Genomic DNA, 13,339 nt, shown 5'->3' with positions numbered 1-13,339 from the left:
TATTGAATCCAAAGTTAAGCAAGGAAGGCAAGGATTTTACAGTAGATAAAAAGAATTTGACGCAAACAGCAGCTTTGAGTTCATTGCATTGCTTTTCCTTGGAAAAGTTACATATGCAGTTCTTCTCAATACCTCCGTGGTCAGGGAGCCAAATTCTTCTCTGATGTTTCTATGCCCATATAAACCATCCAAAGTTATTTACCTATAAATATCTTCCCAAGTTTTCAGGACACTTGAATGGTGGATTATACAGAGGTAATGAGCCTGCGGCAGATCCACATTTGGAGACAGCCCTTCCTCTGTGTTCCTGCTGTCCCCTCCTTCAGAGACTCTTTCCCCATCCTCCCCCTCTTTTTTTGTCTTCCCTTTTGTTACTTCTTAAATTTCTCTTTTTGTTGTCTTAGCTTATTTTAATCTGGTCCTTGGGAGGAAGAAAAACTGGCTTTGCAGGTATGTATTCAAGAATCTTCCTCTGGCTATGAGATCAGTTAGGTCAGTAAGATCTTTATATCTTTTTTTCCTGTCTTATTTTGGGGTGGAGAAGACAACATAGTATGCCTGTGAAGGACAATGATTGTGAAGAGGGAAGATACACACACACACACACACACACACACACACACACACACACACACACACACAGCTATAATCCTGCTATAATACCAGTATTTAAAAGCAAGTGAAGCCATGGTATATGTTATTTATGGATGTATGGACTGGAAAGATAAACCTCAACTTCAGTTATAAAAGTGACTTTCTACAGGGAAAGAGGAGGGGAATGAGATTTGGAGCTATATACAGATCCACTCCTTTATTCATACTCTGCCATTTCTTGGAAAAAATTGAAAAAATTTTGAAAATTAATCAGTCTAAGAAGTGATACTTTGGTGTTCATCAAAATATTCTTTTTTAAAAATTAGCTTTTAAATGATAATTGAGGCACGTCAATACAAAAATATGGAGATATATATTACATTATTCCCATCTTTATTTTTTATCTGATAGTAAAATAGAAGCAACTACAAAATATATGGTAAAATAACGAGATGAAAATTGGTATAAGGGGAATAAAGGTATGTATCATATTCATGAATGCATTCTATAGTATTTCTGTGAGAACAAAATCAATGGATTAAAGCATAGAAATCACAACTAATAAATGTTACATAATTGCCTGCTCCAGGCTATGAGTTTCTTGAAGACACGGCTTCTTTTTTATTTGCTTTTATGTCCCTAAAAACTGATAAGGTATTTGGTCCATAGTAATGACTCAGCAACTGTTGAACTAAAGAATGGAGGGGAGCTTCTACTCAAGACTTGTCTGAGGTTTGAACTGTTTGAAATGTTCAGATTTTATTGAAGAATACAAATCTGTTATTTAACTCAAAACCTTATGATACCAATCTAAATTATAAGCATCAATATGAATGTATAGATGTGTGCATGTGTATTCTCCGTGCACTGAAAAGGCCTAGAAGTGATGACAAACCCAGAAACAATGAGCACCTTTAATGTCCCAAATATGTTCTTCCAAAACCATTTTCCACCAAAAGGAACCAGGAGTCCTTGGAGAAATGATGATGTCAGGTCATGGTCAGGAAATCTACAAGATGAGTCTGCACCATTTTGTCATACCAGTTACAAGGAGGCTACTAAACACTATTAGGATCATGGAAAGAGACCCGGGAACCAACTTTAAGAAGATCCCAATGTTCGGCGATGGGACAGTTTGAGCATCAATAAGGATAAAAATGGCAATATATTGAAATACAACTAATATGTTTAAATCATGCTTAACGATTTCCAAAACAAAAGCAAGACAAAATTTTACTTATCATAGTTGGAACATTGGTGGATGTTAGTGAACCAACCCATTATTTCAAAAACCGTTAAATAAAAGTTTAACTCATCAAGCATTTATCCTGCCTTTCTTATAATGAACTCCTCTGAAAGTTTCTATTTATTGAAATATTCCAGCTAATACATGAAAAAGGGATTATAAACCAGAATGCAGTGCATATTGAGTATCCTTAATCTAAAATGCTTGGGACCAGAAGTGTTTCAGCTTTTGGATTCTTTTTTTCGTGGGTTTTCTTAGGGGGGAGGGATATTTGCATATACATAATGAGATATCTTGGGGATGAGACCCAAGTCTAAACATGAAATTCATTTTTTGTACACATCTATATGCATAGCCTAAAGGTAATTTTATACAATATTTTTTATAACTTTGTGCATGAAACAAAGTTTTGACTGTGTTTTGACTGCAACCCATCAGATGAATCAGGCGTAGAGTTTTCCTTGTTGTAGCATCATATCAGTACTCAAAAAGTTTTGGATTTTGAAATATTTTGGATCTCATATTTTTTGGATTTGGGATGTCAACTTGCATTATACTTCACAAAACTTAAAGAATAATTAATGGATCTAGGCTGTGCATCAGTGGGGGCCAACATCAAAAACAATTAGCTTTTGGCCCATGCCTGTAGTCCCAGCTATCTGGGAGGCCAAGGTGTGAGGATAGATTGTGACCCTGAACTCCAGGCTGCAGTGAGCTATCATGGCACAATTGCGCTCCAGCCTGGGTAACAGAAAGAGAACTCATCTTTTTTCTTTTTTTTCGGCAGCTAGACATATGCCTCTGAAGGGAAAAACAGCATTTGGGAAGCAGTCGTGCAAAAAACAAACAAACAAACAAACAAACAAACAAAATCCTGACCTGAATCTGGTCAGTTCTCTAGATCTGCCTCCCAATTTAAGGAAAACACAAGAATAGAGGAACATATTATGCTACACGTTGGAGATGCAACAGCAAATCTAGACCATGGAAAATGTCAGGATACAAGTTCCAGTTTATTCAACAAATAAATTGCAAGGACAAATAGAGAGATGGGTGGCAGGAATCCATAGATTAAAGAAATATGCAATATATGGACTTTATTTTGATCTTAATGTAAACAAGAAAAATAAAGAGTATTTATGGGATGGTTGAAAATTTGAAAACTTACTGGATATTTGGTGATACTGTGAATCATTATTAATTTTTAAGGTATAATATGGTACTGTGATTGTGTTAAAATGTTTATTTTTTAAAGATGCATTTTGAAATATATACAGAAGAAATAATATGACTTCTGGAACTTACTTCAAAGAAAATGGGAGAAGCGAAGTATATACATGGGGAATAGATGAAATAAGATTGGCCATGAGCTGATCATTGTTGAAGCTAAGTGATAGACTCATGAAAGTTTATTATACCATTTTGTCCACTTTTTTGTATGCATTTTCCATAATAAAACTTTTTAAAAAGTGATGTTTCTTGTCTATTTTTAATGTCATTTTTGTGTTCATACTCTCATAGAATTCAAAGCAAATAAATCTTCCAAATGATCAATATATTGGATTGATTTTCTGTTTTCTGCATTGTCAATTAACATTCATTTCTTAATTTTCTTGTGTGTGTAGAAGATAGTTCTGATCACTTTAAGATTGACGCCAACAGTGGTGAAATAAGAACAACCACAATACTTTCATATGATTATAGACCTTCCTACAGAATGACTGTCATTGCCACTGACCAGGGAGTGCCTCCTCTTCAAGGACAGGCAGTTGTTAATATTCAGGTAATGTTGTCACCATAAAATATGGAAGGACATCTAAAGATTTCATTTGACTTTCATTACAAGTTTATAAAGTGAAGATACATGTAATAGGTATGTATATGAATATGTATGTATGTGATATGAATACTATTTTAAGAGAGCATTGCACATAGCATACTTAGCTTTTTGCTATCACTAGAAAAATGATTTAGACCCAAATTATTTTGCAAATTAGCTTTGTACAGTTCTTGACAAGATAATCATCACTATATTGGCATTTATGTTGCTTTGTTTATAATGGACAAAAGGTATCTTTTCTTGTGCTTATTTCTAATGTCAAGGACCTAGTAAATTTGCAGGAGACACTTGTATGTAAACAAATGGCCATATAATAAATGACATAGATTTTTGTAATTTTTTTTAATTTAGAAAAGTAACTCCAGATTCATATTTTAAGGCTTTACTTTAATCGTAATGGGCAAACAAGTTGTGGGAAGTCTCCATAGTAAGAAAAAAATTACACCAACCACTCAAAAAAAGATGACTTGCATAGTTAGTTTCTTTGTGTGTGCGTGTGATAATCAGAAATATTAATACAAGTATATACAATAACCAAGGATATATATCCACAAGAACTCTGTTTCCAAATTATATTCTTTACTGCTTAAGGATATGTGGGTTAAGAGAAAAATCTATATGGTCATACCTCCAGTTTCTTGTTTCAGACAAACGAAGACATATGATACTTAAATGTACACAGATGTTGTCATTATGGATAGATCGGTCTGTAGGATTTAAAATAATTTGGAGAACTAGCTACCCTGCATTCCCATTGAAGAATCACAAGGCTACAGTTCAGCTTAACTATAACATGGCTTTACCAAACTGTTGTTTCACACAATACAGCAAACTGGGAAATAGAAAATTCTGTAGCTGTTATCTCCTAAATATTATGCAGTTTTTGATCTTCTGAGACATACCGGAATTATATAATATAAAAATGACATTTTTCTCACTAATTAACATATGATCACATACATGGAAGGAATTTGCTTTCAAAATAATATTATTACATTTATTCATTAAACTGTTTTAAAAATACCCCAAATTAATATCTCTTTTATTCGTATTTCAGGTGATCCCACTATCCAAAGGGAGAGCAATCATGTCTCAGAATATTAGACATTTAGTTATACCAGAAAATTTGAAGCCCACAAAAATAATGAGCTTGATAAAGTCATCTGATCACCTTCAACAACATTATAATGGAAAGTTACATTTTAGTATTGTTGCAGATGATAAGGATGGACACTTTGAAATAGAGAGCTCAACCGGAGACTTGTTTCTTTCTAAGGAACTTGATTATGAGACGACATCTCATTATCTTTTCAGAGTGATTACTACAGACCATAGCAAAAACCTTTCCCTGAGTAGCACAGTCTTCCTTAGTATCGATGTGGAAGATCAGAATGACCATTCCCCATCTTTCCAGGATGAGCTCATTGTGATCAGCGTAGAGGAGAATGTTCCCATAGGAACCCTGGTGTATGTCTTCAATGCCAAAGATGATGACGGCAGTTTTTTGAACAGTAGAATACAATACTACATTGAATCCCACAACCCTGGCACGAATCCATTTCTCATCCACCCCTCATTTGGCACACTAGTCACTGTGTCCCCTCTTGACAGAGAAAGCATTCCAACTGTCATCCTGACAGTAACAGCGTCTGATCAGGCTGTGAATGTGACAGACCGGCGACTGAGATCACTGACAGCACAAATAGTGATTTTGGATGTAAATGACCACAACCCCACTTTTATGTCTTTCCCCATTGCCCATGTCAAAGAGGATGTCACAGTGGGCTCCTTGGTCCACCACATAACTGCTCATGATCCAGACGAAGGAAGGAATGGAAAAGTAACATACAGCATCCTCTCAGGAAATGAAAACATGACGTTTATGCTAGATGAGTCATCAGGTACAGTGCCCTATATGTCACTTTTAAAAATATTTTATTTTATTGTGGTAAGAAAACATGAGACCCACCCTCCTAACAAAGTTTTAAGTGTACAATACATTGTTGTTGACTGTGAGTTCAATGTCGCACAGGGTATCTCTAGAGATTATTCCCCTTGCTTAACTGAAACTTTAGTTTCTCCCATTTTCCCTTCCATCCAGCCTCTGACAATCACCACTGCACTCTTTGATTCCATGAATTAGACTATTTTAGATACTTCATGTAAATGGAATAATGGAGTTTTGTCTTTTTGTGACTGGCTTATTTTACCAACAAAATGTCCTCAAGATTTATCCATACTGTCACATCTTGTAGAATGTCTTTCTCTTTTAAGGCTGAATTGTCTTCAGTGGTATGCACATACCACATTTTCTTTATCCATTCATCTGCCGATTAACATTTTTAGGTTGTTGCCACATCTTAGCTATTGTGGATGGTGCTGCAGTAAACATGGGTGTGCTATTCTCTCTTCAAGATCCTGATTTCAATTCTTTTGTATAAATATCCAAAAGTGGAGTTGCTGGGCCATATGGTAGTTCTAATTTTATGTTTTGAGGAACATCCATACTATTTTCCATAGTGGCTGTAACATTTTGAATTCCCACCAACAGTATACAAGGGTTCCAATTTCTCTATGCCCTCACCAATACTTGTTGTCTTTTTTTTTTTTTTTTTTTAGTAATAGCCTTCCTAACAGGTATAAGCAATATCTCGTTGTGGTTTTGACTTGCATTTCTCAAATAATTAGTGCCATGGAGCATTTTTTCATATACCTGTTAGCCATTTGTATGTCTTTTTTGGAGATGTTTCTATTCAAGTCTTTTGTCCATTTTAAAATTAGGGTTTTTCTATGTTTAGTTGTAGGAGTTTTTATATATATTCTGGATATTAACCCCTCATCAGATAGATGATTTACAAATACTTTCTCCCATTCTATAGGTTGCCTTTTTCTTTGCTGTGCAGAAGCTTCTTAATTTTATGTAATCCGCCTGTTTATTTTTGATTGGTAGTCTGTGTTTTTGTTGTCTACCCATGAAATAATTGCCAAGACCCACTTCACAAAGCTTTCCCCTCTGTGTTTCCTTCTAGGAACTTTATAGTTTCAGGTATTACATTTAAGTCTTTAATCCATTTTATTTTGTTTTATTTTTGTATGGTGTAAGATAAAGATACAACTTCATTCTTTTGCATGTGGATATCTGGTTTCCCCACATCATTTGTTGAAGAGATTAGCCTTTTTCTAAAGTGTATTATTGGAAACCTTGTTGAAGATCAATTGACCATATATGGGTGGATTTATTTCTGGGCTCTTTACTCTGTTCCATTGGCCTAAATGTTTATCCTATGCCAATACCATACTGTTTTGATTACGGTAGCTTTGTAATATATCAAAGCCAGGAAGTGTGATGCCTCCAGCTTTGTTCTTTCTCAAGATTATTTTCACTGTTTGGGGTTCTTTGAGATTCCATTTGAATTGCGATATTATTTTTTTCTATTTCTACAACAAATGCCACTGAGATTTTGGTAGAGATTGCATTGAATCTGTAGATCAGTTTGGGTAGTATGAACATTTTAATAATATTAGACCTTTCACTCTATGAACATACATGTCTTTCCATTTGTATCTTCTTTAATTTCTTTCATCATTGTTTTGTGGCTTTCAATATGCAAGGTACTCACCTCCTCAGCTAGCTTTATCCCTAAGTGTTTTATTTTATTCCTTTTTTTGCTATTGTCAATGGAATTGTTTTTCTAATTTCCTTTTCAGATAGTTCCTTGTTAGTGTATAGAAATGCAACTGATTTTTGTATCCTGCCTTTTCTGAATTTATTTGTTCTAACAGTTTTTTGGTGGGGTCTTTAGGATTTTCTATATATAAGATCATGTAATCTACAAACAGGGATAATTTTACTTCTTCCTTTCTGATTTGGATGACTTTCATTTCTTTTCCTGCCACTTTCAATTAAACCCTCTCATCGCTTGCTTATATTTAACTTTTTCTTTTTCTTCTCTTAAAATGATGGTTCTTAAGATACATATGCTTTAAATATTTTTGACTTCTTCTGTTGTTTAACTTAGATATGTATATGTATACGTATATACGTATACATATATATATATAAAATAGACACAGGGTTTGTATTTGGAGAACTAACTTTAATGGTCCTGTTTGTTAATATTAACTATGCTCTGTAGCTAGCTGACACTATGGGCTGAATACACAACAGAAAACTTCTTTGCCCCCATTGTGAGTCCTTGCAGGGTAGGATATGGTACCAATAGTGAATCAGGTAGCAGTATGACAAATCAACAGCATTGTTCAAAGACTTTAGTATGGAAATTTATCTTTGAGATTATACAAACATGTATTCGTAAATATTGGAAATAATATATATTTTTAATGGCTGAATTCATTTGGACATTAAGACCCCTGCTTTTCACATCAATTGTAACATTTCTTTTTTTGAAGAAGCATTTATTCACTGTCAGGTACTCTGCAGAAATGTCACTCACCCTCAACTTTACTTGTCTTGCTGTCACCATGTTGCTAGATAACATCTATTATATGTTTTTTATGTAGTTTGATGGAAGAGTAAATGTACAAATTTTCAGTCTTATGACTTTAAAAATGAACCTCCTACCTGATTTTCAGGGAATATTGAAAAATTAATAAACTCTCATCTTATTCACTAAAAAATAAAGTTATTTCTACATGAATGAAAAAAATCTCAGATATACACCATTTGGCCCAACTGTTAGTTAAAAGCATTATTTGGAATGGAATTAAATGTGGAGGATTTGGAAGTCATGATTATAGTCTGGCTATATTCCGTTGGAAAATTTCATCAAAATATTTATTAAATCCTGTACATATGGTTTCATTCTGAGGCATGCATGGACACCACCTAAATGCCCAACTGACAGAGAAATAGTCCAGACACAGGCTGCTGATATCTGTTAGAGCTGAGGCTCTCCAAGGACCTGTTTCAGTAATACTTGGAATGTGTTCCAAGATGGCTAAGGAAGGTATATTTCAGATTGTTAAAAAGAATGGATAAAATTAGACTTGTGTTTTGATAATATAGGTAATGTGAATCTCTTGAGTAATTGCAGTGGCTGTTTCAATGGAGATGTTTTTCAAAGACATAAAATGATAATTGCCAAATGCATTCATATGAGATGGGATTTTTTTCTCTCACAAAGCTCATATTTCTTATAAAGAAGACAGTGAGTTTTTTTGTGGCTATGGCTGTGAAGTATAAAGTGATGAGTAATTATTGAAAAATTATTTTATAAAATAGAATTCAGTAAACTTCTTTCATTATTTCAAGAAAAATTCTTATAAAAGGGAGAAGCAAACAGCAATCCTAAAAGAAAAATGTGATAATTGGAATCATATAATGGCTATCTGTGTGCCAGTATGTATTACATCTGACTTATGTGGTTTATATGCTTAAATGGCAGTGGGATAGAGACACGTTTTACTTGTGAAGTGTATTGTCTGAGTTATAACATCTTTGCTTTTTTTTTTTTGTATTGAGATGGAGTCTTGCTCTGTTGCCCAGGCTAGAGTGCAGTGGCACGATCTCAGCTCACTACAGCTTCCACCTCCCAGGTTCCAGTGATTCTCCTGCCTCAGCCTCCCGAGTAGCTGAGATTACAGGCACCCGCCACCATGCCTGGAAATTTTTTTGTGTTTTTAGAGGAGATGGAGTTTCACCATGTTGGCCAGGCTGGTCTTGAACATCTAACCTCAAGTGATCCTCCTGCCTTGGCCTCCCAAAGTGCTGGGATTACAAGTGTAAGCCACCACACCCAGCCTGAGCCACTACACCTGGCCTGCTCTTTATTGTTAAAAAAAAATCCAGTTAACTGAGAATAAATATTAAGAGAGCATAATTCTTTAACAAAAATCAACTGTCTTAAAGAATATAGCCATACCCACATTTTTGTAACTTGGTCGCTTTTATACATGAGGTGTTATGTGACATGAAGATATATATTGTTAGTATCCTAGATATTTTTTTAAAGGGAGGTAGATGTTGGCTAGAGAATTTTAATGTAATCCTCTCAGTAGATAATTGCATAACATTGATTATTCTTGAATTGTTTTGTTTGATATATTAAATTGAGATGACTTTTCTGACTAAAAATGTTTGCTTTTAATTGTAGATAGTGTATACATTTAAAGATGATTTAATGCAGTTCATATTTTAGCAGTTAAGACTTCTGAATTTTTATTAGGTAGACAAGTTAGATATAAGTGGAGTAAGCATGACTTCTCTAAAGAATATTCATTACATGTTGCTTTTCTTCCATTTTCAAAACAGGCTTACTAACCACAACCTGTCCTTTGGATTATGAAATGAAAACTCAGCATATTCTGACTGTTCTGGCACTGGATGACGGCACACCAGCACTTTCTTCATCCCAGACTTTGACAGTTACTGTTCTTGATGTAAATGATGAAGCTCCAGTATTTAAGCAGCACCTGTATGAAGCCTCAGTGAAAGAAAACCAAAATCCAGGGGAGTTTGTTACCAGGGTTGAAGCTCTGGACAGAGATTCAGGTAATTTAAAAATACAGAAACTGGGCATTTAATGCTTAAAAGAAATTGAAGATTATAATTGACGTAATTTATAATAGTTATGGCTCAGGAAAAATGAACAGTTGCTAGTTATCTCAAATTTCTAATACTTCTTTCATTTGCACCCACACAGAAACACATACACCTGTAAAGATACAGATATATCACATAAGATTTGCTTGTATTAACTTTATTATTATTTATATTAGGGTGATACACACCTTATTAACATACACTTTATTGATTTGATCTTGATAATCGAAGTATGGACAAAGCATCACATTTCTTTCAGAGTATAATAGTTAGATACATTGAGAAGAAGAAGAAGATAAATGGTTCTTTATTTCCTCTGTATATAGCATAGTGGAAGAGGCATGGTGCTGGTGTCAGACTGCCTAGATTTGAATCCAAAACTACCATTTACTTATGCCATGTGACCTTGAACAAGTTACTAATTCTTTCTATTTTCCTACTTATCTGTGATATGGAGATAATAACAGAGCCTAAATTATAGTTCTGTTATGAGTATGAATGAATTATTACTTGTAAAGAGCTTAGACCAGTGTCTGACACAATAAATGGTCAATATGTTAACTTTGTTACTATTTTTACTATTTTCAAACACTGTGTCCAGACAAATGACTTCAGAGTAAACAGTTACTATGGCTAGGAATTTATAAATTTCTTAGACTTGCTTTTCAACATCACTGTGGCTGTTTTGGCAACTAAGGTTCAGCAACTTTAACCATATTCTGTTTTTATCTTAAACAAAATAATTACAAAAATTACAGTGCTGTGTTTCTTATTCACAGCACATGCTGAATTTTTCCATCTGAACTAATATGAATAGTTTATATTCCCATTGACATGTGAAACACTGAACTAATGTAAATATGAATATTATATGAATATAAACTATTCGTGTTAGTTCAGCTTAATAATCCGGTCTTTTAAAATTTACGTTTGTATATAGCAAATGGCTTTATATATCAATGTAATATTTTGTTATATTTTTGCAAGAATCGTAATAGATATTTTTATGGAAATAGTATTAACAATAGCATTTCCTTGTACATTGTTAATTTAAGGGGCAAAAGATACATTTACTTGAAATTTTAAAGTAAATTATAAAATATTTGAATACTTTGCCCTCTTGGAAAACATTATCTTTTAATGAAATGCATTTTACATGAATTTGTATGTGATGTTACTAACACTCTTTTCAAGGGCTAATCCAATTTTCTGTCTTTGACCAGAGTGGGGCAGTGTGATCAAAGAGTTTTTCTAAGAGTTGAGTCCGAAGCATGCTAACGATTGTTTGCTCCAATCTGTCCTTAGAACTTAGTACGTTTTTGGCAGTATTAATTTTTAGGGTGTCAGAAACAATGAAGAATATACATAAGCTTTGTGTTTCACAGTAATTTTAGCTCAGTAAAGTTCTCTTAGAGTGTTCTCTGTAGAAAAACAGAGCAATACAGGGTGCTGAGCAATGCAAAAACTACTTCCCAAAGTATATTGACATATACTGAACTTATTGCTGATGTTGTGTGATTTTGCAAACAGTAAGGTATGTAAAATGCTTCCTCCCTTTGGCCTTGCTTTATTTTATGAATTTTATTTTTTTGTAATGGATTCTACTAAAAAGGCTCCTCTTGCTTTAACGCTTGAAGAGGGAGAAAAGAATTTCTCTCAAAATTTGCATATATTAACCAAAGAAAATTACCATAAATATATTCTTCTGATTTTTATTGTCAAGTTGCCCAGTGTTAATGCTATTTTCATTTAGAATGAATTATCTGTGACCTGCTAATTATAATTGAATTGAAACTTTATTATTCTAGAGATTATGGTATGCCAACTGAGAATTTAGGTACAAAATTATTGTTTTTCTGAATTAATGGATGTTTGAAATACACATTAACATCTTCATGAGTCTCATGTAACCTTACATATTTTGGAGACAATTTTGATTTACTGGAAATCTCAGTGTTTTTAATGAGGCCAGGTCTGTTAAGTAGGTGGTTACGTAAACACATGTGAATATTTGTGTGTATGCACGTACTTTCGAATATATTTTCCCTCAATCTTTTTTTTTCTTTTTTGATTATTGGGTTAAAACAATGAAACAGGATTATGCATGAGAATTAAATGACTTAGTCAAGATTTTAACATAACTGGCATTACACTGGAATTTATGAATGGTTTACTTTATAGTACGTATTTTTTTAAAAAATACCACAGTGTTCCTTAATACTAGAGAGCTTAACATGTGTTTTCTAGCATTCTACGATGCAGTTTTTAAAAATGCAAGTATACAGTGTTATTTGGCATTCAAAACCCACAGGGATTTGAGCACTGAATGTTTATGGTGTATGACTCACACTAGCTCTAGCAGGAGTTTCTTCTTGTATCAAAAGGAAAAAACAACTACCAGATTTTAACTAAGGTATTAAAACTGCTGCAGCATTTGGTGCCATCAACAAGAGCGCCATTGTTAGTGAAAAAATATCTCCCCCTGCAGTGCCCTTCCCCCACTCCCAAGAGGAAAGGGTGCCCCACTGGGAATACCACTCACATTCACTCAAGGGTGACGAACATAAAATAACTTAACAGTATATTGCCACACTGAAATATAGAATTCATTAGTGAGATGTTATTCTCTATTCCATAAGAATGTATTCTGTATCTGGGGTCATCTTCAATAAACTACATCTGGTTTTCTGGAATCCCTGGTGCTGCACTAGATGTACAACTGCACTGCCTAAGTCTACACTTGGAGCCAGGGAGAAACACCTTATTTCATCAAATCTAAGACACCATTAATTGTAAGATGCATCTAATTTTGGAATACTTCCACTGGGCTGATAGCTTTATCTTCATAGGAAGTTATAAGGTGCCATTCTGTATACCCTTTAGAAGGTAACTTATTTGTGTGTATATCAAAGAATAAAGGGTAAGGATGCTAAAATATCTGAATCTATGGCATTTTGTAATAACAATTTCTCATTCGAGTGGACAATACTATCTGGCTATTCAGTTTATTTTAAATGTTTCTTTATGGAGTGATATTTTCTCTGTATCATATACTCAGGCAAAATATCCATCAACTTTCCTCCGTACTTCATTTAAA

General features: G+C 33.9%; 1 protein-coding gene across 2 annotated transcripts in view; it reads left to right on the top strand.

Annotated features, from left to right (window-relative positions):
• DCHS2 (dachsous cadherin-related 2) overlaps positions 1 to 13,339 on the top strand; it is a 260,500-nt gene that overhangs the window by 165,934 nt on the left and 81,227 nt on the right. The window contains exons 8-10 of one of the 2 annotated variants that reach the window (XM_031010565.3): positions 3,466 to 3,623; positions 4,738 to 5,581; positions 9,952 to 10,191. In XM_031010565.3, coding sequence (XP_030866425.3) covers positions 3,466 to 3,623; positions 4,738 to 5,581; positions 9,952 to 10,191 — 1,242 coding nt within the window. Of the gene's footprint in view, positions 1 to 2,627; positions 3,195 to 3,465; positions 3,624 to 4,737; positions 5,582 to 9,951; positions 10,192 to 13,339 lie in introns of those variants that run through there. The other variant, XM_063705609.1, reaches the window with a different exon arrangement.

The sequence above is a fragment of the Gorilla gorilla genome, chromosome 3, assembly GCF_029281585.2.
Source record: "Gorilla gorilla gorilla isolate KB3781 chromosome 3, NHGRI_mGorGor1-v2.1_pri, whole genome shotgun sequence".
In the NCBI taxonomy this organism is placed as follows: domain Eukaryota; kingdom Metazoa; phylum Chordata; class Mammalia; order Primates; family Hominidae; genus Gorilla; species Gorilla gorilla.
The sequence above is the reverse complement of the archived record's forward strand: the minus strand, read 5'-3'. Positions and strand labels throughout refer to the sequence as shown.